The sequence below is a fragment of the Apodemus sylvaticus genome, chromosome 20 (genome assembly GCF_947179515.1).
Source record: "Apodemus sylvaticus chromosome 20, mApoSyl1.1, whole genome shotgun sequence".
NCBI classification, from domain to species: Eukaryota; Metazoa; Chordata; class Mammalia; order Rodentia; family Muridae; genus Apodemus; species Apodemus sylvaticus.
The window spans coordinates 1,067,232-1,092,504 of NC_067491.1; the positions used below are offsets into that span (position 1 = coordinate 1,067,232).

Genomic DNA, 25,273 nt, shown 5'->3' on the forward strand with positions numbered 1-25,273 from the left:
GAGGTCCCTCGTTAGAAAGGGGCGGGGCGGCGGCTGCGCAGAGCGGCGCGAGGCGGCAAGATGGCGGTGAGCATTGCTAGATCGCGGAAAGCGGGGTTATGGGCTCGTGGGGCAGTGGGAGCGAGCACAGAAAGACTAAAAGGAGAATGACGGACGCCCGAAAATAGGGAGGCAGGGTGCTGAGGGATGGGAGCCACGTGGGACTGCAGACCAGGGAACGTGGGGATACAGACCAGGGGACATGGGATGCAGACGACAGACTTGAGGATGCAGACGCGGGACATGGGGGATGCTGACAGGGGCCATGAAATGCAGACAGGACGTGAGGATGTAGACACGGGGGATGGGGGGTGCAGACCAGGCAACATAGGGGTGCGTACAGGAAATAGTGCAGATGGGAGATGTAGGGATGCTGATGAGGACATGAGCATGCAGACAGAAATGCAGGCTCGGGGGCATAGAATTCAATTAGGGGCAGCGGGGGTGGAGGTGGGCTGGAGAGTTGGCCCAGCGGTTAAGAGCACTGACGGCTCTTCCGAAGGTCCTGAGTTCTAATCCCAGCAACCACATGGTGGCTCACAACCATCCTTAAGGAGATCTGACGCCCTCTTCTGGGGTGTCTGAAGACAGCTACGGTGAACGTACATATAATAAATAAATAAATAAATCTTTAAAAGGAAAAAAAGAATTTAGGGGGACACTGGAGATGAGGATGCACACGGGTTATGGGGGCTTGAGGTGTAAAGGAGTCCCTGGGTGCCAGGCCCAGGCAACAGGGATGTGGGAAGGCTGGACCTCTCTAACTCAGCGTCCCACCCTCCAGCAGGACAAAGAGAAAAAGAAGAAAGAAAGCATCTTGGACTTGTCGAAGTATATTGATAAGACCATCCGAGTGAAGTTCCAGGGTGGCCGGGAAGGTGAGTGCGTACAGCAGGGTTCCCGGACACAGCTTGGCTAAGGTCACAGCCAGCACGGGAAGTACAGGTGCTCCAGTCAGGACTAAGCTTGGGCTGTCAGTGTATTGAAAGGCATGCCCCAATTGTGGGTGGGGAACAGAATCCCAGGAAAGGAAGCCCCGTGGGATTAGCACCCAGGCCAGCATGGATGGATCCTGATGGAAGGGCCAGGATCCAGGAGGAGGTGGAGGGAGGCGATAAGAAGGTGTGTCCTTAAGCATCTGGGCATAAGCTGGACGGTGGTGGCGCACACCTGTAATCCCAGCACTTGGGAGGCAGAGGCAGGTGGATCTCTGAGTTCGAGGCCAGCCTGGTCTACAAAGTGAGTTCCAGGACAGCCAGGGCTATACAGAGAAACCCTGTCTCGGAAAACCAAAAAAAAAAAAAAAAAAAAGCATCTGAGCATAGCAGGAATGTGGAAGGTTTCTCAGTGGACAGAGGATTGAAAGTTCCAGGCCAGTTTGAGTGGTGTGAAGCCCTGGGTTCTATTCCCAACCCCATGTAAACCTGGCGTGGTTGTATAAGCCTGGCATTCTAACGCTGGGAGGTAAGGCAGGAGGATGCCTCGTGAGTTGGAGACCAGCTTGGGCAAATGAGACCGTCAAGAAAAAAGGAAGGAAGGAAGGAAGAAAAGGTCTGTTTCATATTGCATGGAAACTATGTAGAATTCAGTTCAGGTAACTATAAAGTTTTATTGACACTGTCTATAGCCCCTTCCATACTGGAAAGAAGAGAGGTCACAGTGACTAGGCCACCACACTTACCCATGAGTTCTGTGGTAGCAACTGTCCCTGAAGTCTTCATACCAGGGTCTCTGTGTGTTGGGGGTGGACTGACATTCTTCTTCATGTCTTCCCCCTGTTCTCAAGCCAGCGGTATCCTAAAAGGCTTTGACCCACTGCTCAACCTGGTGCTGGATGGGACCATTGAGTACATGCGAGGTGAGCCGGCCGAGGTTGTCACAGGGCAATGCTGGGGGCCTTTGGGGTCCGATTACACCAGGTGGTGACTTAGGGTGAGGGTGGTGAGCTTGCCAGGAGGACCCCAGGAATGAGACTTCTAGCTCATTCTCCTCAGGTAGCTGGTTCTTTCCTCAGCACTCAGGGCACAGCAGGAGTGGTGGCCATTGTCCTCTGCCAGGTTTGCCTGCATCAGGGATTCCGGGGCTCGTGGGATCTCACCTCTGTGTAAGCAGGCCCACCCCGTAATGCCCTGAGCAGATCCCCACCATCAGGTTACCCATCTCCAGCCCTCATGACCATTATGTCTAATGGATTACCAGCTTCACTTGTTGTCCACCCTCTCCAGTGCTTCTGCTGCCCAACAGGTAGCCCTTGGTGTTTATGGGGTCAGCATGGGCTCTCTTTTGAAGCTTGCTGGAGATGTCCAGCTCCTCCTTCAGCCGCCCCCAGGGTGCTGTGGTACAGCCGCTGGTGCAGGTGTTCCAGAGCATCTGGACCTATCAGTCCCTGAGAGCTGTGAGTGAGCGCTCTCAGGGCCCCTCTGAGGTGCTAGCTATGGCATGCTCATGGAAGGATGCCCACGTAATTCCTCTTGCCTGTCATCCCCCCCAGACCCCGATGACCAGTACAAGCTGACGGAGGACACTCGGCAGCTGGGGCTCGTGGTGTGTCGCGGCACCTCGGTGGTGCTCATCTGCCCGCAGGATGGCATGGAGGCCATCCCTAACCCCTTCGTGCAGCAGCAGGACACTTAGCAGCAATGGAGGACGGCGGCCCCGGCACCTTCCTCTGTGGGGCGAACTTCTGTTTGATGTTTTGATGTTTTGGTCTTTCGTTCCTGTTTTGTTTTGTTTTTTAATAAAATTGCCCATGTGAGCATCCCGGTCCCCCCTCCACTCCCTGCCCCCTTCTGCTCCATGACTTTGATCTTTGGAGAAGCCAGGGTGGAGACTTTGCTCAGACACCATGGTCCAAGGCAGAGCACAGCACAGCTGGGGACTAGCACGGGGATGGGAGAAACCTGGGCGCCCGAGGTCCCACAGCCCAGCCAGCCTCACCTGATGGGCTGTAGCAAGAAGACGACACCTAGAGCTGGCCATGACCGGGCCTTCCTCCATGTGGGGTCACCTCAGCACTGACCAGTGCCTATTCTCTCTGCCCAGGGGAACCTGGAGGGCCCGAGGAGAGGACTGGCTGGCAGGGAGCCTGGGCCCTGAGGTCCCTCATGCTGGAGAGTGGCTCCCTAAAGCCTCTGCCACAAGAGGAGCAGCCAGGGCCAGGGCAGGGCTCTGCGCGCCTGAGGAACAGCTCAGCTGGGAATTAGGAAATGACTTGTGTCCCTCGGAGTCTGGCCCTGCAGCGCATGGCTCATGGAGCACAGGACCCCACAGCCACAACCCTCAGGGACAATCAGCCCACTCTTAAGTTTTGGGGAGCTAGGCAGGGAGAGTGACTCTCTGAAGATGTGACCCAAGGCTAGAGTCAAGCTCCCTGCTCCCTAGTCGAGAAAACAAGACTTGCAGCCAGTCAGCCCTGCCTAGCACTCACAGAAGCCAAGGAGGAAATTAAGTCAGTGCAGCCAACACTCCCCTCCACACCCCTAAGCTACAAGGCTTGTCCATGACCCTCCTCAAAAGAGCCACCTACCCTGCAGGTAGCAAACCACGGTGGGGCGGGGGGAGATCTGTGCCCCTGCCCTTCCTCAGGCTGTGTAACTTAGGGGAAGTGTCCCACACTTGCTGAGCCTCAGAGTGTGGACACCCAGCAGTGCCACAGGGCAGTGATGTCACAGGCCCTGGAGGCTCAGAGCTCAGCAAGACACATGGAATCACTTCAGGAGTGACAGGACCTAGGTTCTAAAAGCTAACAGCTGCCTGCCCGGCATGGGAGAGAGGAACTGCACACAGTAGGGTGTCCCCTGCTAGGTTCCAAGTTACTTTTCCTTGTAGACCTTGTAGACAGGCTGTGCACGGACCACCACACCCTGTGCACAGACCAGGCCAGTGAGGGGGTCTCTACGGGTAGAGGTGTTTGTGGTCAAGCCTGATGACCTCGGTTTAATCCCTGCAGAATCTACAGAGGGGGGAAAAACTGAGAATGGCACGGTGCTTGTACTCAAAGATATAAACACAGAAATAAAATGAAAGTCACAGCTGGGCTGTGGTGGCACACGCCTGTAATCCCAGCACTCTGGGAGGAAGAGGCAGGCGGATCTCTGAGTTCGAGGCCAGCCTGGTCTACAGAGTGAGTTCCAGGACAGCCAGGGCTATGCAGAGAAACCCTGTCTTGGAAAAAAAAAACCAAAAAAAAAAAAAAAATGAAAGTCACAGTGGACAGCCTGGATGAGACTGTCCGGACGTAAGCATGATGAAGAGCACGGTGCTACTAGGTGGATATTTGTTAGACAGTGTAATGTCACAGAAACTTGCTGACCCAGCCCAGGATCGCACGCAGAGGGAAGTACATGTGTGCAGAACAGTCCCCATTTGTGGTGAGCATTTTGTTGTTGTTGTTGTTTTTCAAGACAGGGTTTTTCTGTGTAGCTCTGGCTGTCCTTGAATTATGTCAGTAGATCAGACTGCCTTGACTTTGCAGAGTTCCACCTGCCTCTGCCTCCAGAGTGCTGGGATTAAAAACCCATCCATGCCCGGCCCCTAATTTTCATTTTAAGCTCGAGGTTTCATGGGTGTGTCACTGTGCATTTTGCAGACAATGGTGTCCTGCCAAATATCCGGGAAGGTTGGATGTGTCTGAAAGTCCCATGTCACCTTGGGATTGGAGAAAGTGGTCTAGGGCTGGAGAGCCGGATCCAGCTGAGCGTTTTAATATTTTTAAAAGGAGACATTTAATATTTAATGTTTTCCTTAATATTACATTGAAATTTTAATATTTTACTAGGATTCAGAAGGGAGAAAGGCAGACAAGGAAGGTGAGACTATGGAGACTTAGATGAGAAGCAGAGGGGGTGGAGCAGCAGGGAGGCACCAGGGCAACAACACAGCAACTCACAAGATCCGCCCTCCACCCCGCCTGCTGACTAGCAGCGACCCCACCCCGACTCCCGCCCTTCCAGCTCCTCAGCTGCCAGCACAGACCTCAGGCTGCCTCAGGGGGCTCCTGCCATCAGTCCCAGTCTGCTGCACGTGCCCGTCACCATGGCTTTAGGCTTGCAGATCTTCGCAGAGAGGCCGCAGGTCTCGTGTAGGGGGATCCTACTCTGAGAGACCCTGCTCTGAGACACTGCAGACTGGGACCAACAGCCAGGCCACAGCTTAACCGCAGACTGACAGGACACCCCTGAGCCCCCCACTGTCACAGCAGCTTCCAGAAGCTTCAGGAAGTGGGCCGGATCCTATGTGTACTTAAGGTCCCTCCTCTCCCACAGGCTGCTCACAGGGCCTCTCCACTGCTGCCTCCCTCTCCTCTGTGGCATCGAACCCTTCTCTGACTACACAGGACTTGGGGATATAGTACAGGCAATGTGGGGAGAATGGGGATGCAGGTACCACAAGGGGGATCCGAATCTATGTGGCTATCTATGTCTGTAGCTTGAAGACAGTGCTTGTGGGCATGCACCAGGCTGCACAGGGGACTGGAAGGCAGGAGGATTACAAGTTTAAAGTCATCTTTGGCTACAAGGGCATGAGGAATCGGGAGGGGAGAGGAGGCAGGCAGGGGCAGGATAATGAAAAAGGGACATCTCTCACACCACCGGTGCATCCCAGACAGGCAAAGGGAGCCCTTGCCCCAGCCCTGGCGAGGTCCCAGAACCCAGATGACCCTTTGTAGAACAGGACCTTCTGCCACCGAAACCCTAACCCACCTGCAACAGAGACATGTCACTCTCTGCTCAGCGAACTGGACACCTGAGGCCTGACCCAGGCGGCTGTGAGAAGCAGATTCCTCCAGGAAGAATCCGGGCACTGTTGGCTTCTGGGGACACTTCCCTCTCCAGAAGGAGTGAGTTAGGATGCACCAGGGAATCCAGCCCCACTTCACAGCCTGAAGCTCTGGGATCTCTCTGCAGCTTTTCCAAAGGGGCCCAGTACCTTCACACTCCACTTGGGCTCTGCAGCTGTCCCTATCTGGGAGGGGATCAGGGGGATCCAGGTCTCACACAGTAAAAGGCCCTAGTGAGTGAGCTTTAACCCTCACACAAGGCAAGCTCGTAGCCCTCTCCCCCACAGCTCACTCTCAGTATCCAGCAAGGCTCACCCTGAGCAGCAGAGACCACGGCGGGGGCGGGGGGGGGGGACCTGTAGCCCCCAACATTCTCCTGCTGGGCAGCGATGTGATCGGGAGGGGAGGGGGACGGACAGCTAAGGCAGGAGATGGAAGACAAGAGAGCCAGGCTGGGAAGTGCATGAGCCCAACTATGGGGCCACTGAGCCAGGAGGATCACCAGTTCAAGGCCAGTCTGGAATGTATATCCAGACCCAGTATCAAAAAACAAAAAACTGGCTGGCCGGATGGGCCAGTGGTTAAAGGGATTTGCCGCCAAGTCTGATAATCTGACTTCCATCCCCAGGACCCAAATGGTGGAGGAGAGGACTGATTTCCACACGTTGTCCTGTGTCCTGGACTCATGAACTCAATGGTAGAAACCAGATCCACAACCACTTGGGGATCCGCCCACACTCCCCTTTCCCCCTAGTGCCTCCCTGGCTACTGCTGTCAAAAATAGGTTTGTGATTCAGCCATATCCGTGAGCCACCTGACACCACTCATCCCCTAACTCCATCCTTCAAAGAGATGCACAATCGACACTTAACACAAGTGTAGACCCAAACTAGAAAACCCCAGCGAGAGGGCAGTGGGCGTGGTCAGTATGGAGCCCCACCTAGAATCCCTCAGTGAAGGGCTGGAGGCGTGGTCAGAGGTGGAGCCCCACCTAAAATCCCCATTGATGGATGGGGGCGTGGTCAGGGTGGAGCCCTGTCTAGAATCCCTCAGTGAAGGGCTGGAAGCCTGGTCAGAGGTGGAGCCCTGCCTAAAAGCCCCAGTGATGGGCTGGGGGAGTGGTCAGGGGTGGTGCCGCCGACTAGACTTCCCTAGTCAAGGGCTGGGGGCGTGGTCAGGGGTGGTGCCCCCGACTAGACTTCCCTAGTCAAGGGCTGGGGGCGGAGCTCCGGGATGAGCACTCTCAGCATTGCCACCTTGGGTTCTTTCCCAGCTCCACAAACCGCAAAAACCAAGTGGATCTGGAAAGTTCCCAGGAACTAACGCCCCCAAAACTTTCAAAAACCAGAGGCAGAGGGATATTTTCCTACCAGTTTCTTTAGCAGGTCCCCTCGTGACCTGGGCATAGCCTTTGCCACGCTTGCAACTGAACCCAACCAGGTATGGAGATGTACCTGTCCTTTGCCCTGGCTCTTCAGATCACAGGAGTCGAGGTCTGAGGGCAGCCTGCATGACACAGTAACATCATCTCAGGAAAGCCTTTGTTCACAGGCAGCCAGGCCTGGTGGACCATACTGGCATCCCATGAGTGAAGGCACTTGGCACCCAGCCTGAGGCCTGAGGCCTGTCCTGGGACACTCACGAGTTGACCTCTGACCTCTGCATGTGGCAGGAGTGCATGACCCACACACAAAATAAATGTATGACATAATTTTTAAAAATTGATGCTGGGGGCTGGAGAGACGGCTCAGCGGTTAAGAGCATGGGCTGTTCTTCCAGAGGGCCTGAGTTCAATTCCCAGCAACTACATGGTGGCTCACAGCCATCTGTAATGGGATCTGACACCCCCTTCTGGTGTGTGTGAAGACAGCAACAGTGTACTCATAAATAAATAAATCTTTTAAAAAAAATTGATGCTGGGCTGGGCTGGGCAGTGGTGGCACACACCTTTAGTCCCAATACTCAGGAGGCAGAGGCAGGTGGATTTCTTGAGATCGAGGCCACTTGGTCTACTGAGTAAGTTCCAGACAGCCAGGGATACACAGAGAAACCCTGTCTGTATGCTTATATGTGACCCAGCTTCAAATTCTGGAGATCCAAAGTCAGGTCCCCATACTTGAGAGCAAGCACCTTTCCGGGCTGAGCCGTGCCCTGGCTCTTGAGACTAATTTTTTTTCTCCTTTTTATAGATATGTTCATGTTACCTGCACATATGTCTGTACACATTTGTGCCATTTCTGAGCAAGCCATATGGGGGTGTCAGGTCCCCTGGAGCTGGAGTCACAGACTCCCTGTGAGTGCTGGGAACTGAACTCAGGTCCTCTGTGAGAGTGGCTGGTGCTTGAACCACCACTGAGGACTCCCCTAGGGTCAAGAGCCCCAGCCCTTCCTTCCCCTTCCCTCCTGGCCTTTCTTTTGTGTTTTGAGTCAGGGCCTATATAGTCCTGGCTGGCTGGACCACGAGGCCATTTTTCTATGTTCCCTTTGGGAGTGGCTTCAGGTCCTATGGAGCACAAAGGCTCCTCCCCTATTGTACTGGCTGGTTTTGTGTGTCAACCTGACACAGGCTGGAGTTATCACAGAGAAAGGAGCTTCAGTTGGGGAAGTGCCTCCATGAGTCCAGCTGTGGGGCATTTTCTCAATTAGTGATCAAGGGGGGAGGGCCCCTTGTGGGTGGAGCCATCCCTGGGCTGGTGCTCTTGGGTTCTATAAGAGAGCAGGCTGAGCAAGCCAGGGGACCCAAGCCAGTAAGAAACATCCCTCCATGGCCTCTGCATCAGCTCCTGCTTCCTGACCTGCTTGAGTTCCAGTATGGACTTCCTTTGATGATGATGTGGAAGTGTAAGCTGAATAAACCCTTTCCTCCCCAACTTGCTTCTTGGTCGTGATGTTTGTGCAGGAATAGAACCCCTGACTAAGACACCTATCATCAGGTAAACCTGGCTGTAATCCCCCCTTCCTAGAACTCTCTGGGTCTCCCACGTACTCTTCAGATAAAGTGTTTGTACCTTTTCCAATGCTATCACTCCTGTAACTGTCTTGATATGTATTGTTGACCACAGACAGCCTTGGGGATACCACATACCGGCTCAAAGTCACAGGGATTGCTAACCTGATTCACAGTTCACAGATGGAACTATTAGGGCTCAGAGAGGTTTGTCACTGACCTGTGGATGCACAGCATTGAGCCTGCCAACCTGGGGCTAGGCTTCACACCTTGATATCTGACTGCTACCCTCTAGTTACATAGACCAGGGGGGAGGCCGCTGGTCAGGCGTTGAGACGGTACAGCTGCCCTCAGCTCCTTGGAAGGTGCCACCTGACTTCCTGTGTATCTGGGTCCCTACTGAAGTTTGGCTTGGGGACCCCCATGCTGTCCCCAGACCATACTGAGCATGCCTGTCTCCCAGGCAGTCACTGCCCTGCCAGGACACACTCAAGCTTCCCCATCAGCAGTAGCCCCCCTTCCACCCAGGTGGTCCATCTCTGTGGCAACGCCACCTCTGCAGGTGGTCGTAGCCTTGGCAACCAGGTGTCAAAGCTCTGCTGCCTGCAAGGCTGTGACCCTCCTGCAGCTCTCCCACGCAGCCTTCCCACTGGAGCGGCTCAGAAGAGCTGCGGGGTGGGGATGGAGGTGGGGGAACCTGCCAGGAACGCTGAGCTCAGAGAGGGCAAGAGACATCCCATGGTCACACAGCAACTGGGCCTGGGGACTTCACACCCACCACCCTCATCCAGGCCTTACACACAAGTTTAGAGTCTATTAAGTGCCCCTGTATGAATGGTTCAAGCACATCTCTGTCCTCAGCTGACTCCCACGGGTGACACCTGACTGAGCAGAGAGGGCAGGGGATGCCTTGGTCTTCAGAACCCCACACTCTCCTCAGACCGCCCCTGTCCAGTTTGCCATCACTTATGTCGCTAGTTCAAGCAGGAGTCTATTGGACGCCAAGCACGTGCGCAGGGAGGCCATGCTCAGGAGAACGGGCGGGGGGGGGGGAGGGCAGACATAAATAGGATGAATGAGTAAATTATAGGATATCTTAGGAAATTGCAGGGAGGCTGGGAACGGGGGACAGAAGGCAGCCGGGTGGGGATGTGAGTCAGGAGGAAGCAGGGGCGGGTGGGGCAGACGCTAGGGAAGACGGTCTGCTCTGCAGCCGGAACAGCATGTGCAAAGGTCCTGCAGCGGGAGCCAGGTCCCTCGGCTGTTCCCTGCCTGCTGTTGCCGCCCCCTCGCGCCCTGGTGCCCTGCCCCCAGCCCAGTCATTAAAACTGTGGTCTGCAGAGTCTGCAGAGCTAGGCATGTGAGCGCCTTGGTACTTGGAGGTGGACTCAGGCCAGATGGGCAAAACCTAGAATGGGGCCCAGGATCCGGCCAGTGTCCCTGAGGAACCCTATATTCACCTCTGCCTTTGATCATAGCTGTCTCCCCAGGCGTGCAAAGCCGGTATGCAAAGCCGGTATGCAAAGCCATGTAGCTTTGTATGCAGTAGGCGCTCAACTCATGCCTGTCCAGGAGACCCCAGAGCCCGTGGTCACAACCTCAGAGACTCAGAGAAGGGATGCAATCTGCCTGGGGTCACACAGCACAGTAGTATGCAGACAGGGCCGGCCTAGGGTGGAGTAGGGGTCTACCTCCAAGGATGTTGGGGGACACTGGCTTCCTGGCTTCTTGGCTTGGGGAGGGACCTGGTCTGCCTCACAAGCTGCAGTTTCTGGCCTCAGGGCAATGGGATGGTCTGGGAAAGGAGCCTGCTTGAGTCACAGGTGGCAGAGCTGACTGCCACTGAACCTTCCTGGAGGACAGAGAGGGCCCACGAGGGGGTCGCGCAGGACACGCCCCGCCCCGGCTCCCTGCAGCTAGGCTTAGAGTCCACCCCTCTCCAGGGACAAAGGCAGCTGGGCCTCCGCTCACTCAGGTTTCTACAGCGAGGACAGAGTCAGATGCAGCCGGCTGCTCGGAATGGCTGGTACACTGAACGAGCCTCTGTTCTTGGGGACTGTTACCTCCCCCCTCTCACATCTCCCACCCTGCACCCCAAGGCCTGAGCCCCCAACTCAGGAGGCGCTGGTCCACACCCCAGCCCCGGCTTCCTTTCTGTTTAAGCTGGCTCTCACCAGGAAGCTCTGGGTCCCCCGCCTCAGAAGGGGGTGGGTAGGGGGTCCTCTGTGCTGTGAGCCCTTTCACCAGGCAGAGCCAGGCACACACACTCCTTTGTAAATTTAGTTTATTTTGAGTGGCGGCTTTTCAGTGTAGTCCTGGAACTCACTCTGTAGACCAGGCTTGCCTGGAACTCGGAGATCCACCTGCCTCTGCCTCCCAAGCACTGAGATTTGGGCGAAGATTTATCTTGTTTTTAATTCTGTGCACACAGGAGCTCACAAACCAGAAGGCAGGCGGCCTCAGGTCCCCCGGAGCTGGAGTCACAGATGTGAGCTGCTATGTGGATGCTGGGACCCAAACCGCAGTCCTCAGCGAAAGCAGCCACTGCTCTGGCTTCTGAGCCTTCTCCCTGGCCCCTCCTCTACCTCTGGCTCTCTCCATGTTCCCCTGTGTAATGCAGGATCGATCTACCTCCCACCACACTAGGCTCTGTTTGCCATAGCGCTCAGCGCTGTCCCAGGCACAGGGAAGAGGACTGGATCGCGGGCGGCAGCCACAGCCGCCGGTAGCAGCTGGAGGAAGGCCGGCAGGGGAACAGTGGGGAGCCGAGGCGGGCTCGGGGACTCACTGAGGAGCAAGGCCACTAGGGATGAGACTTGGCAGGGCCCGCAGGTGTGCGGTACAATGCAGATGGTAGAGGCCTGTCCTGCGAGGGAGGGGACAGTGGAGAGTTGGCAATTTCCAGAAGGTTCCAACGGGACAACCTGTCGTATCTGGGGAGCCCCCAAGCATTTCTCGGTACCCAGTGTCTGCGGAGGCCCCGAGGACAGATATGTGCTAGGCACGCGGGGTACCCGGGTGCCGCGTCCCCGTCTGCCCCGGACCTGCTCCAACACGTGTTGTCGCGCGCGCCCCTTGCAGCTCGCGCGCGCCCTGGCCATGAGCACGGGAATGCGCGGTGGAGACGCGCACGGCGGAGCCTGGGAGGTGGCGGTGGCGGCGGTGGTGGCTGTGGCGGCCGTGGCGGCGGCGGCTGGTGGCGGCTCCGAGCGGCCCCCCGCGCGCGTCCGAGAAGGAGCCGCCCAGGTGAGTGACAGCGCTGCAGTCCGGGGACCCCTCCAGGCCCCCCACTCGCTCTCCTCTCCAGCCCTTCTGTACCCCCCGGGGAAACTTCAGGGTTCACCCCGCCTCCAGAGATGCATAGCTTGGGGATTGAGGGGTGCATGTGGGTGAGCACCCTGGGGGACGCGGAATGGTAATGCGCACTGCGGCAGGGGGACACCCGGGATGGAGCTGCGGCTGGGCGCCTTGAGATTCCCCCCGCCAGTCAATGCAGGGCGATGCACGCACGAGGTGAATTGGAAGGGGGGGTGTCTACACGCGGGACTCACACATTTTGGGGGTCTCGATCCCGTGGGGGAAGGACTGGGGTGTTGGGCAGAGACCCCCCACTGGGCAGGCCTGTGTCCCAGTAGCGGCCACATTGGTGGGGGCATCTGTTTATCTCATCCCACAGGCCAGGCCAGGTGTCCCCCGGGCACTGGGCCTGACCAAGGAGGCCACTGGGCCCCATTCAACAAGTTGAGAGGCTTAGAGCTTAGGTTCCAGTTGAACACAGTGCCTGTGTCCCCCCTACCCCACCATATGAGCAAGGGCTCCTAACGCCAGAGCCCCCACAACACAGGTGTCCCTCCTCCCGTGGGAATACTCAGAACGTGGGGGTCAGGTGCATTTGGGAAGCTTTACTGGTGCCAGGAGGCTTCTTGATGTGTGTGGAGGGGACCCAGAGCCCAGGCAGGTCTTGAGACCCTGTGGCTCTGGGTGGCTTGGTGGGTATAGGATGCCTGCCTTTGGTGACAGGGAGGGGTTATTAGGGCTTGGAACTTGGAGACTTTTTTAGCAAGAGCAGAAGTATCAGGCTGAGGGTAACCCAGGAGGGCTCCCTGGGGAAGCACCAGGCTACAACTGTTGTAAGAAGGGTGTGAAGAGGTGAATGACATGAGGTGAATGACATGAGGTAGAGGGGCTCAGGTTGGAAGCAACATCCCTTGGGGACTCGAGAGTTCAAAAAGCTCAGCCCTGGCCCCTTTACCCCTGAGCTGCCAGGGAGGCTTAGAACAGTGTCAGCTCACCCCATGGGTGTCCCTTGGACACAGACACCCAGATGAGGTGGGGTAGGAGGAAGAAGACACCCAGGATGGGGTGGGAGGCTCAGTGGGGGGTTCCCCTCAGCTTCCTAGCTGCTCTTCTGTCCCTGGTTCCTTCCTACTGTTGACACCCCATCCTGGCAACCACCTCCTCTCAGGACCAGGGTGTCACGCACTGATGCATCCAGGCCCTGATATTGTACCAGGATAGCCAGGGTGTCTATCAGCTGCCACCCAAGGGGCAGGCATGCACGTCCGGCCTCAGTGTTTCCATCTGTAGAGTGGGGGTGGCCACTGCCATCCACCCCCAGGTGCAGCCAGGCATGAAGGGTGGGAGCACACAAGGTCCCAACGCCAAGGTTTTTTGTGCCTCTTCCCCCGGGGATCTCCTGACTCACTCCCAGCTCACCAGGTTGGAAGCCTTTTAGAACTCTTTCCAGCTACCGCGTGCGTTCTGTTCCGTGTGGGCAGCCCGGGTGAGCCGCCCACCGCCTCCCATGTCAATCTTGAGCTTGAGAACAATGAGGAGTTAGGATTTAGTAAAAACAGCTCACAGGTGAGTGAGCTGGGCCCCCCCTCCGCACAGACACCCAGATGAGGTGGGGTGAGAGGAGAAAGAACACCCAGGACCCCAGGACAGGGTGGGGGGCTCAGTGGGGGCCCCCTCAGCTTCCTAGCTGCTCTTCTGCCCCTGGTTCCTTCCTACAATTGACACCCCAACCTGGCAACCAGGTTGTAAAGCCTGATTCGGTCTCCTCACCCTTCCGTGAGGGCCGCCATTTCTGTTCTCAGGACTAGTAGATGAGCAGACACAACATACATTAGGGATTAAGTGTTTGCCCGAACTTCCTCTCCTTCATGTTGTGGTGGGTGGTAGGGAGCCCACTACTCCCCTCAGGCACAGGCTATTAACAAAATTGGGTCAGGAGCCCCTCCACCCCCCAAACAGTGGCCAGGGACCCAGGGCAGATGGAGGCTAATTAGACCTTAATGAATTGTCATGGATTAAAGGCCCAGGAGGGCTGAGATCTAGGACGGAGAATGTACCAGCACTGGAGGTGGGAGCTGGGAGAGTGTCCCCAAAAGTATACCTCAGAGGGTGGTGCCGTGGGGGTGCCAGGGCCGTCTTCACCCCATTTTACCCCTACACTCTTACTGTGGTAGGGGGACGCAGGGGTGAAGGACAGGAGACCACTGAAGCCTGTCACCCCCAGCACACAGGTTCATCTCTCCCCTGAGAGGGAGAGTGTCACTCAGGGTCTTGCTATCTAGAGAGACCCAGGGTTCCACAGCCATACCCTGCCTCCCCTTGGACTGAACTCTTCGCTTCTTTGTCTGTAGCCAGAGAGTTCGGAGGTTGGGAGGAAAGGCTTCTGTGTTCCAGACTGCCCCATGGGTGTAGGCCTTGGGGACCTCTAGCTGACCCCCAGTTTGGCTTCAGCAGGTGTTAGACCTCAGAGCGGGGAGCAAAACCATTGCTCCCCTCCTTCCCCCCATCAATAGAGGCCACATCTCACCCCCACCAAATCACAGTGGTCCTGAGTGCGAGTTCCCCCAGCTGCTGGAGGAAGCCACCACCTGCCACACACACACACACACACACACACACACTCCCTCCTAAGACCCAGGCTGGCCCAGGGACCATCCCCAGCAGGATCATGGTGAGGAGGTCCCACAGGCCTTGGCTCAAGGCCCCCTCCTCCCTCTGTGCATCCAGGATCACAACATCTAAGAGTCTTCCTGCTTCACCTTCCTGCCTGTTTCCTTTCCACAACCCCAAGGAGACATGGGACAGAAAACCCAGGACAATCCTTGGCTTGGACCCATCGACAGTGTCCTGTCCAGGAGGTGACCAATCCCCTTCACCATGGTCCCATTTCCATTAAGATTGAGGACAGCAACAGACATACAGCAGGTGTCTACTAAATGCTTGTTGAATGAATGAATGAGAGTGAGTGAGTGAGTTAGAAACCTGCTTCTAACTGGCAGCATCTGGAAGCGGGCTAGTCGGAGGATAACACCCTAGCCCTGGGGTCCTGTTTGGCCCTTCTGCAAAATGGGCACTGAGGCTGGAGAGAGCTGAACGTCTTTCTGCCCACAGAGACATTGAGCAGGGTTGAGCAGACCCTGACCTTGGGCATCTGGGCTGTGTGTGTACAAATGTGAACACATCCCTGGAGGTCAGAGGACAACTGGTGGGAGGCAGATGTCCTCTGACACTGCGTGGATCCAGGGACAGAACTCGGGCGGGCGGGCGGGCGGGTGGGCAGTCATGGCAGCGAGCGCTTCATAAAGCGAATCTGACTGGCTTTCCTGCTCTGTATCCCCCTGTGGCGCCCTATTGTCCCGGGCTGAGTGGGAACACCTCCTCTCCACCCAAACATGGGACAGGGTGACCCGGTCCCTTGGGTCCACCCTTTGCCATCCCGTAGCCCTGAACTCACTCTCCTCTGGAAGGTTTTACAAACCTTCAGTTCATTTGGTTGTCTGTATTTTTTTTTTTAATGTCTGCTCACTCTCAGGGAACTACAGGGACCCAGCAGGCCGCCCGGTGTGGGACTCCGTGATAGGAAATGTCCAGAATGGGAGAATCGGATGTGGATTTGTAGGTAGCTGGGGGCTGGAGAGGAGGGCGGGGTGACAGAGGTCTGAGGTAGAGGTGCTTGTTGTATGTGAATGTACTTGGAGGCCCTGGGCGGCTGCTTGAAATCGTAGGACCCCCCATCCCAGGGTGACATGAGCGACGGGTTGGGAGGACAGTGACTGGGCAGGCTGGACCCTGCAATCAGGCCCTGCCAAGGCCACTGCAGTGGTTTCTCATGCATATTAATGAGTCATGTCCTTGAAGCCTTCAGCTTGACTCTCCCTTCCACAGAGTCCATCCTGGGCTAGCCAGACCCCTGAAGCCCACCGAGGGTGATCGCAGTGGTGACTGCATGAACCAGCCCAGGCAACCCAGCATCACAGGTTCCACTGTGGGGTGGAGTGAGGGAGAAGCCGGAAGGTTCTAGATTCTACTACATGAGGCAGCCATCCTAGGGTCAGGTGCACAGCCTCAGAGGGGCCTTCGGATCAAAAGTGTCCCTTTTAGACATTTTTTCCCCAGTGTCAGGAATAGAACCCCTGGGTCTCTGGCAGGTTAAACAAGTGTTCCACCCCTGACCACACCCCCCAGAACGGCACTGGAGGGGGGCATTCCAAGGGGGCTCCATTCGTGAGCCACACTCCAGCTTTATTTTCCTGTTTTTCTTTTTTTCTTTTTCGTTTTTTGTTTTTAAATTTTATTTATTTATTTTTTAACTCATTTGGGTTCAGGGATAGGGTTTTTTGTTGTTGTTGTTTTTTTTGTTTTGTTTTGTTTATTTGAAACAAGGTTTCTAGCTGGGCAGTGGTGGCATGCCTTTAATCCCAGTAGTCGGGAAGAGGCAGGCAGATTTCTGAGTTCAAGGCCAGCCTGGTCTACAGAGAGAGTTCCAGGACAGCCAGGGCTACACAGAGAAACCCTGTCTGGGGGGTGTGGGGGGGGCGGGGAGAAACAAGGTTTCTCTGTGTAGCCCTGGCTGTCCTGGAACTCACTCTGTAGTCCAGGCTCACAGAGATCCTCCTGCCTCTGCCTCCCGAGTGTGGGGATTAAAGGCGTGTGTGAGGGAGCTGCCAGCGCCTGGTGGCTGTCAGTGGGAGTAGGGAAAAGCACCCCTTCCCTTGGCTCCTGGTCCCTGGAGGTGGGTTGAGAGGAGCCCAGGGTGACGCACGGCAGGAGACCAACGAGAGATGACTAGCCAGTTCTACTTACTGTCTTTCCTTTGTCAGCCCTCGGGAGTCTGAGGCAGGAGGATTGCTGACAGTTTGAGACCTGACTGAGCTTCGGTGTGGCAAAGTCTACAGCAAGTAAAAAAAGCCACAGAGTAGTCCAGTCCTCAGCGGGGAGACACTCAACCCGGGGCCGGGGACCCAGAGAGGTGGCTTTGTGAGTAGCCCTCCCACAAGGCCACCGGGCAAGAGAGGGGACAGAGAAAGCAGCCAATCCAGCCACCCCAATCCCCAGTGCCCGGGGCATCCTTTCCCTGCCTGCCTTCTTCAACACAAGAGGCCAGCGATGGCCTTCGACCCCACAGTGATGCTCCAGCATCTGCTGTCCCTCTCCCTGAGAAAGCACACGGGAGGTGATTCCACCCTTACACGCCTTGGTCAGTAAACATGGGAAAGGGGCCGGTAAGGTCCTGCAATCACACAGAAGGAGGGTCAGGGTCCAAGCTGGAAGCTGGAGGTTGCTTCAGACAGCTAGCTGCCCACCCTTCCCCTCCCCTCCCCACCTCACCCCAGCCCTGTAGCTTTTCTGTCACCCTGCAGAGGAGATGACAGGGCCAGGCCTGCCAGGAAAGGTTAGAGTTGAAAATCTAGGTCACCCTTTGAGTGGCCCCTGCTGAGCTGGCTCAAGAGATCTACTGTCCCTGCCTGGTGGAGCAATTATAGAGCGCTCTTGCCTGGAGCGCCCTGGAGGGATATGGTGGCTGAGGTTTGACAAGCCTGGGCCAGAAAGGGTGCAGGGGCCATCAGCATCGGGGAGCTCTCGGGGAGGCGGGGGTTCAGTGGCAGCGACCTAGAGACACTTGACCTATCTATCAGTACTAGGCACTTTCTGCCAGACCTGGATGGTCTGTTCTGAGTCTAGAACTCCGGAGGCAGAAACAAAGATCAGGTGTTTAAGAACACCCACACAGACGGTTCCAACCTGGGCTACCTGAACACCCACTTCAAAAAAAACCACACGCGTGAAGCAAAATCTGAGAGAGGGGCTCTGGCTCAAGAACTTAGCATGGTGTAGCTTGTAGGAGGCTGTGAAGGTGATGGCTCAGTCATGAGGCGCTCTTACACAAGCCCGAAGACCTGAGTTCAAATCCCCACAGAGAAGCTGGCAAGAGGGGGGCAGACTTTGGTATTTCTTTCTTTTTTTTTTTTTTAATATGGAACACTTCACGAATTTGCATGTCATCCTTACGCAGGGGCCATGCTAATCTTCTCTGTATCGTTCCAATTTTAGTATATGTGCTGCCGAAGCGAGCGAGCACAGACTTTGGTATTTCAATGCTGAAGAAGTAGGAGGACCCCTGGGGCTCGAGGCTGAATAGCCTAGCCCATTCATCAGACTTCGGGTCCCACTAAGAGATCTTGTCTCAAAAGGCAAGGTTGAGGATGACTGCGGAGGATTTCACCTCTGGGCTCCACACTTGCACACAGCACAGAAAGACAGAGAAAGTGAGGACTATATAGGGGCTCCACCGCTGACCACACCTCCTGCCCCTCACAGGGGATTCCAGGCAGGAGCTCCATGCTTGGCCACTTCCCCTGACCACGCCCCCAGCCTCCTCTCTGGGGGATTCTAGGCGGAGCTCCACCCTGACCACGCCCCCAGCCCCCTCACAAGGGAATTCCTGGCAGGGGCTCTCCTTCACACCTGTGCCTTCCAGTCTCTCCTCGCAAGCCTGGCATACTCAGTTACCAGGGCTGCCAGTCTGCTCTGTGTCGGTAGTCTTGCCTGGGGGGCTTCAGCTGCTAACATGCCATAAATAGCTGCCTGGCAGATGGGAAGCCGCGTTGCAAAAGAGGCCAGGCAGCTCGGTCCAGCTGTCCCTCTGCCACCTCAACCCCTGGGTCTGGCTTACAGTCAGGATCCCGGAGAGAAACACTGGTCCAGTCTAGTCAGGCCAGCACTGCAAGATGTCTCAGCATCTATTGGCATCTTAGCTCCCTGCCCACTCCCGTCTCCAGTCCCCACCAGTAGCTCCATGAGCCTTCAATGCAGTCTTAGGGCGTTTCCTGGCTGTTCCTCTATCCTAGCTAGAGGATCTATCTCACAGCCACCGAGGGTCATCACGACTCACCAGCTGGGTCTCTGCAGAAGGGGAGTTGTCCTCTGTCACAGCATCGGACTCCAGACAGCCAAATTCAATAGTGTTTACCAGGCCCGGCCCCTCCGAGGCCAAAGGGCAGGAATCTTCCTGTTGCTCAAGTTCTGAGCAGTTTGCTTCATCACCCAGCTCTGCGCCCATCTTCAAGGGTAGCCTCAGCTACTTACCAGACTGGTTTGAGGCCAGCCTGAGCTACAAGAGAACTTGTTTTACACCTCGGACACCTGTTCTAGGTGTTTCATGGATCCCCTCTAAGTGGTTTTCCAGGACATGGTCTCTCACTGAGCAGAGTGTCCTCAAGGATCCTGCAGGTGTGTGTCAGTGCCCCACTCCCCTTCATGGCTGAGTAATACTCCAACGTGGATGCCCACACTTTCTCTGCTCTCTGTCCAGGAGCCCTGGGTTTCTATCATGTGTACCGTCACTGTGGGCATCTGGGTCAAGATTTTCTGGGTGTGCTGTCATTGGGTCAGCATCCTTGGGTCTAGCTGGGCACCATGGATACGGATGTAGTCTATCTCTCTTCCCATTCCAGCTGTCCTGGACTATGCCGGCGTGGCTCTAGGCCCAGACCCTACACCATGACCTGCTGGCTGCACATGCTGGGCCTGCACTTGCTGCTGCTGCCCACAGCGCCCCTGGCTGCGGGCTGCCCCGCACGCTGCGAGTGCTCCCCATCCACCCGCACCGTGGCCTGCGGGCGCCGCCGGCTGACTGCCATCCCCGAAGGCATCCCGGCGGAGACGCGGATGCTGGAGCTGAACCGCAACCGCATCCGCTGCCTGAACCCTGGGGACCTGGCCTCGCTGCCCACCCTGGAGGAGCTGGACCTCAACCATAACGTGATTGCCCACGTGGAGCCCGGGGCCTTCGCCAACCTGCCCCGCCTGCGCGTCCTGCGTCTCCGTGGCAACCAGCTGAAGCTTATCCCGCCAGGTGTGTTCACGCATCTGGACAGCCTCACGCTGCTGGACCTGAGTGAGAACAAGCTGGTCATCCTGTTGGATTTCAGCTTCCAGGATCTGCGCAGCCTGCAGCGGCTGGAGGTGGGCGACAATGACCTGGTGTTCATCTCCCGCAGGGCCTTCGCAGGGCTTCTGGGGCTGGCCGAGCTCACGCTGGAGCGCTGCAATCTCACATCACTGTCCCCGGAGTCACTGGGTCACCTGCGGGGCTTGGGCGCTCTGCGCCTGCGCCACCTGGCCATCGCCGCCCTGGAGGACCAGAATTTCCAGAAGCTTCCGGGACTCTCGCATCTGGAGATCGACAACTGGCCGCTGCTGGAGGAAGTAGCCCCGGGCAGCCTGCGTGGGCTGAACCTCACGTCGTTGTCCATCACGCACACCAACATCACGGCTGTGCCGGCCGCCGCGCTGCGACAGCAGGCCCACCTCACGTGCCTCAACCTGTCGCACAACCCCATCAGCATGGTGCCACGCGGCTCCTTCAGAGACCTGGTGCGCCTGCGCGAGCTGCACCTAGCGGGAGCCCTGCTGGCAGTCATCGAGCCGCAGGCCTTCGTGGGGTTGCGACAGATCCGCCTGCTCAACCTCTCCGACAACCTGCTGTCCACGCTGGAGGAGAACACGTTCCACTCGGTGAACACGCTCGAGACGCTGCGTGTGGATGGCAACCCGCTGGCCTGCGACTGTCGCCTGCTGTGGATCGTGCAGAGGCGGAAGACCCTCAACTTCGACGGCAGACTTCCCGCCTGTGCCACCCCCGCCGAGGTGCGCGGCGACGCCTTGCACAACCTTCCCGACTCCGTGCTCTTTGAGTACTTCGTGTGTCGCAAGCCCAAGATCCGGGAGAGGCGGCTGCAGCATGTGACCGCCACCGAGGGCGACGACGTGCGCTTTCTGTGTCGCGCTGAAGGTGAGCCCGCGCCCACGGTAGCCTGGGTGACGCCCCAGCACCACTCGGTTACGGCTGCCAGCCGGGGCCGGGCACGCGTGCTGCCTGGGGGCACCCTGGCCATCGCGGACACGCGGCCCCAGGACAGCGGCACCTACACGTGCGTGGCCAGCAACGCCGGGGGTAACGACACTTATTTCGCCACCTTGACCGTCCAGCCGGCCGCCAACCGGACCCATGGCAATGGGCACAACGAGACGCAGGTGGGCGTCCGGTTCCCGCTGGACCTCACCACCATTCTTGTGTCCACCGCCATGGGCTGCATCACCTTCTTGGGCGTGGTCCTCTTCTGCTTTCTGCTGCTGTTTGTGTGGAGCCGCGGCCGCGGACAGCACAAGAATAACTTCTCCGTGGAATATTCCTTCCGCAAGGTGGACGGTCCTGCAGCTGCAGCTGGCCAGGGTGGTGCGCGCAAGTTCAACATGAAGATGATCTGAGCCGGTCCCACGGTGAGCTGTGGGAAGGGGACCACTCGAACCTCTGTCCAGTCCCAGATAATTTCCACCTATGCATATTTTCCCCAGGGGGTAGTCATGGAGGTGGCTGCAAGTCAGCTCACAAGCAGAACTTCCTTATTTTTGTAGACATCTGCGGGACAGTTTTTGAGCAGATCACACATTTTGCAGTTCCTGAAGTGTTTTGTAAGGGTTTCAACCTGTCTTTACCATCCTCTGCTGTGGCTGCTGTGCTGGGACCCAAAGTGGAACACTCAGGGTCCAGGTTTCTTATGCAGGTGCAGGCTGTGGCCCCAAAGTCCTGTGTCCTCCCTCTGTCCCCACTCAGCAGTCATGTCCCCCAGGTGCCTACAGTGAGAACACCTGGGGACACAGGCCACACCGTGCTTGCAATGGGTGTCTGTCTTCTCAGCTCATTGTGACCTGTGTCACACACAAGGCCCAGGACTACAGTAGGGGTCCTGGGAATGCTCAGGCCGGCTCCTGTTCACTGCTACTCGGGTCCCCAGGGCTACCCCAGACCTGCTGAGAGGCTCGCAGTCACCTCGGGAACTCTGTCCCCCGGCCTCCCCACTTTCCATCCCACCAGGAATTTCAGGCCTAGGAGGCCACCTGCCAGGAGAAGCCATGTCCCCATATCCCTTAGAAGCCCCTCCACCCTGCCTTGCCGTGCTGGATATCTGCTTGCGGGGGGCTGGCTACCCTGGGTCCGAGGCATACCTCTCAGGCCAGCCACATCCACTCTGCTGCTCTGCAGGGGGAGTCACCTGCTGCCGGGGTGAGCAGGCAGGGGCAGGTGATTGAGAATGCTCAGACATTAGACAGGGCCCGGTAGGGATCCACTAGCCTATCCCAACTAAGTTCCTTCCCAGTGTAACCTCTGCCCGGTCACAGTTAGGACACTGTTGAGAGAGGGGACAGAGGGCACTGTGTGGGACTTGGCCAGAAACAGGAAGGCGCAGCTGACCCCTTGGACATGTGGTAAGACAGACTGCAGCTCGCTTCCCACCTGTCCAGCTGTGATGTCTGTGGTCCGCTGGGACTCTCTGTGTCTTCCTTCATAGAACAAGACTGGGCTTGTAGCCTCTGCCCTGTATGCCGAGGCAGGCCCTCGTGACTGTGTCCAGACAGGAAGACGACCCAAGGCAAGGAAAGCCCCCGAGAGCCTGGCCAGTCTGAGCTGGGCTGGGAAAATGGGAACCCCTTTGTCCTGACCTCCCTTCCAGCCTTCCCCCGTCATGTACAAGCTGATCCACAGGACACGAGTGGCTGGGTGGACTGACATTTTCAGATTCTATCCCTGAGCCTGACGAGATCGACCTCTTTGGTCCTGGAGGTCCTCTTAGCCCCTGTTGCTATGGCAACCCCAGGGCCCTGAAAACAACCACCAACAAAATCTAAGTGCCTTTAGAGTTATTGAGACAGGAGGGGTGCACTCCGGCAGGGTTAGAGTTCACAACGTGTCAGTACATTACATTGGGGTTCCCCAGTCCCAACAACTTCTATCCTCACCTGCTGTGTTTGACTAAAATGCAATTAAACAAGCTGATTTAATACAAATAACTTTTAGATATTATTATTCCCATAAGAGGGGTGGGGTGGGTGTTGGAGTGGCTGGGTCCCTCCTTTGAGGTTGGGAAGCTGTGTGGCCCTGATAACGAGTGTGACCCAGGAGGGAAGCTGCTAGTGGCAAAGCGGGTCACAGAGAGCACACAGCAATCCATGGGAGATGGGAGGCAGGGCAGAGGCCGGCCTCAGCTGGGCAACAAGTTGGAAGATGTAATGTTTATAGGCTTGGGGCTGAGGCCGGGGCTCACTTCCCACACAGGGAGCTGGTTCTATCCCCAGCACCTCAGACACTTGGTGTGACAGAGATATTACCATGGCCACACAGCAGGGCAGGACAGTGCTGTGAGAGTTCACTGATGGTGGTCGTCCATGTGCTTTGTATTAGAGAGAGGCACCAGGGCCTTCCTAGGTGACCTGCCGACAGGAACCCAGGGACGCAAAGGCCCAGTCTGTGCTACCTCGGCTGCACTCCTCCGTAAATCGAAGTCACTGGAGCACTTGACTAAAAGACCCAGCCTGCCTTCTTTTTTTTTTTTTTTTTTTTTTAAATATTTATTTATTATATGTAAGTACACTGTAGGTGTCAGATCTCTTTATGGATGGTTGTGAGCCACCATGTGGATGCTGGGATTTGAACTCATGACCTTTGGAAGAGCAGTCAGTGCTCTTACCCGCTGAGTCATCTCTCCAGCCCCCAGCCTGCCTTCTTATAAATTATTATTCAAGCCATTTTTTTAAACAGAAATTCATGTAGCCCAGGCTGGTTTCAAACTTGCTATGTAGCTGAAGCTGACCTTGAACTCTGGATTCATCTGCCTCCCACTCGGGTGCTGGGTGACAAGCGTAAGCCACCATGCCCATCTTTGCACCTCTCTCGCCCCTGCCCTAGGCCTGCTCACTTCAAAGCCTCACCTCCCGGTTTCTGTCCCCACAGTGTCCCATCCTCCAGGCTAGAGGTGAGGGGTACCCCTGGGAAGGTCCCAGCTCCACTCTGGGCCCGGCCTGTCTGCCTAAGCCTGACACCTCCTCTTTCAGGGGGCCTGAGCTGCTGCTACAAGCACCTGCCTAGTTCTCTTGCACTAGGCCCTGTTTATACAGTGGCTCACCTATCTCTATGTGTGTCCTCCTGGTGTCCTCTGGGCTGGACGTTGTGTCCCAATCCCAGACTGTGATGAGTGCTTCCCAGTATCCTGAAAGATGCCTGACATTCCTGTTCCACAGATGAGAAAATGAATCAGAGAGGGCAAGCAGCCCCCCATGATCACACAGCACCAAGGATCTGCCACGGATCTAAGAGTCCAGGTGTCACCTTCATCTCAGAGGGTCTTTGGAGCAGAGAACTTCAGTCTCCAACCTACCTGTGTACGTGCACACTGTGTGCATGTGTTCCCCAGGACGGCAGAAGCCACCCACAGGTAGCTACTGAAATGCAGTTCCTTGCTGGCCAGTCATCCCACCCCAGCAGGCCGCACACAGGAGGCTGGCTGGAGCGGCTCCCTGGCCACTCACTGTTCTAGGCCAGAAGACAAATGCCCTGTACAGGGGCACTTTATGGTCCAAACAAGAAAACAAATTCCTAACTTGTCCAAACCAGTTATCCTAGCTATTTGGGAGACTGAGGCAGCCCCACCTAGAATCCCCAGCAATGATGATGGGGTTGTGGTGAGAGTTGGAGCATAAAATCCCCAGTGAGGGGCTGGGGGTGTAGTCAGTAGTTGCCTACTGTGGGAAACCCTGAATTATCAGGAGCATCACAAATCAGGGGCTGGAGAAAGCTCAAAGCCTGAGTCCATGCTTAAGAGCTCCCTCGTTTCACCAGCCCATCAGACTTGGGCCCGACACAAGCTGATTGGCTTACAATGGTCTCTTAACTCCAGCTCCAGTTGCCCATCACCTTCTCAGGCAACTACACACACACACACACACACACACACACACAGAGGCACGCGCACTCACACATAATTAAAAACAAAGTAGCCAGGCAACTACACACACACACACACACACACACTTGCACATATAATTAAAGTAGCCAGGGGGTGGTGGCACATGTCTGTAATCCCAGCACTCTGGGAGGCAGAGGCAGGCAGATTTCTGAGTTTGAGGCTAGCCTGGTCTACAGAGTGAGTTCCAGGACAGCCAGGGCTACACAGAGAAACCCTGTTTCAAAAAAACCAAATCCAAAACAAACAAAAAAAACCAACCAACCAACCAACCAAACAAACAAAAAAAACCCAAAAACAAAGTAGCCAGGCATGGTGGTGTTCACTCTGGGCTCTTGCTAGGAACCTCTGCAGGAGTGAACTGTCCACCCAGTGAGGCTACAGGACTTGTGTTTGCTAACACACCTTCTT

General features: G+C 56.4%; 2 protein-coding genes and 1 non-coding gene across 4 annotated transcripts; 2 read left to right on the plus strand and 1 right to left on the minus strand.

The window, feature by feature from the left end:
* The first annotated feature begins 7 nt into the window (after positions 1 to 7).
* Lsm7 (LSM7 homolog, U6 small nuclear RNA and mRNA degradation associated) lies at positions 8 to 2,797 on the plus strand. 2 transcript variants are annotated; one of them, XM_052165385.1, is made up of 4 exons: positions 8 to 66; positions 827 to 917; positions 1,826 to 1,897; positions 2,531 to 2,797. In XM_052165385.1, exons 1-4 carry the CDS (start codon positions 61 to 63, stop codon positions 2,671 to 2,673), a joined length of 312 nt encoding a protein of 103 aa, XP_052021345.1. In that variant the 5' UTR covers positions 8 to 60; the 3' UTR covers positions 2,674 to 2,797. The 2 variants fall into 2 exon arrangements, with proteins under 2 accessions (XP_052021345.1, XP_052021344.1); XM_052165384.1 differs by having other exon boundaries at positions 15 to 66; positions 824 to 917.
* Positions 2,798 to 18,030: 15,233 nt separating this feature from the next.
* LOC127671372 (U6 spliceosomal RNA) lies at positions 18,031 to 18,141 on the minus strand. Its single transcript, XR_007974733.1, has one exon. It is a non-coding gene; the product is annotated as a U6 spliceosomal RNA (small nuclear RNA).
* Positions 18,142 to 19,489: 1,348 nt separating this feature from the next.
* Positions 19,490 to 24,588, plus strand: Lingo3 (leucine rich repeat and Ig domain containing 3). The gene is made up of 2 exons (XM_052165381.1): positions 19,490 to 21,344; positions 24,141 to 24,588. The coding sequence occupies exon 1, from the start codon at positions 19,563 to 19,565 to the stop codon at positions 21,330 to 21,332; it is 1,770 nt and encodes a 589-aa protein (XP_052021341.1). The 5' UTR covers positions 19,490 to 19,562; the 3' UTR covers positions 21,333 to 21,344; positions 24,141 to 24,588.
* The last annotated feature ends 685 nt before the right edge of the window (positions 24,589 to 25,273 follow it).

What these genes read in the sequence shown, in the direction of transcription:
- Lsm7 (XM_052165384.1), top strand. An exon ending in GTTCCAGGGTGGCCGGGAAG is followed by an intron (nt 918 to 1,825) that starts GTGAGTGCGTAC and finishes CCTGTTCTCAAG; the next exon opens with CCAGCGGTATCCTAAAAGGC. An exon ending in GACCATTGAGTACATGCGAG is followed by an intron (nt 1,898 to 2,530) that starts GTGAGCCGGCCG and finishes CATCCCCCCCAG; the next exon opens with ACCCCGATGACCAGTACAAG.
- Lingo3 (XM_052165381.1), top strand. Translation starts at nt 19,563, where the DNA reads ATGACCTGCTGGCTGCACATGCTGGGCCTGCACTTGCTGCTGCTGCCC.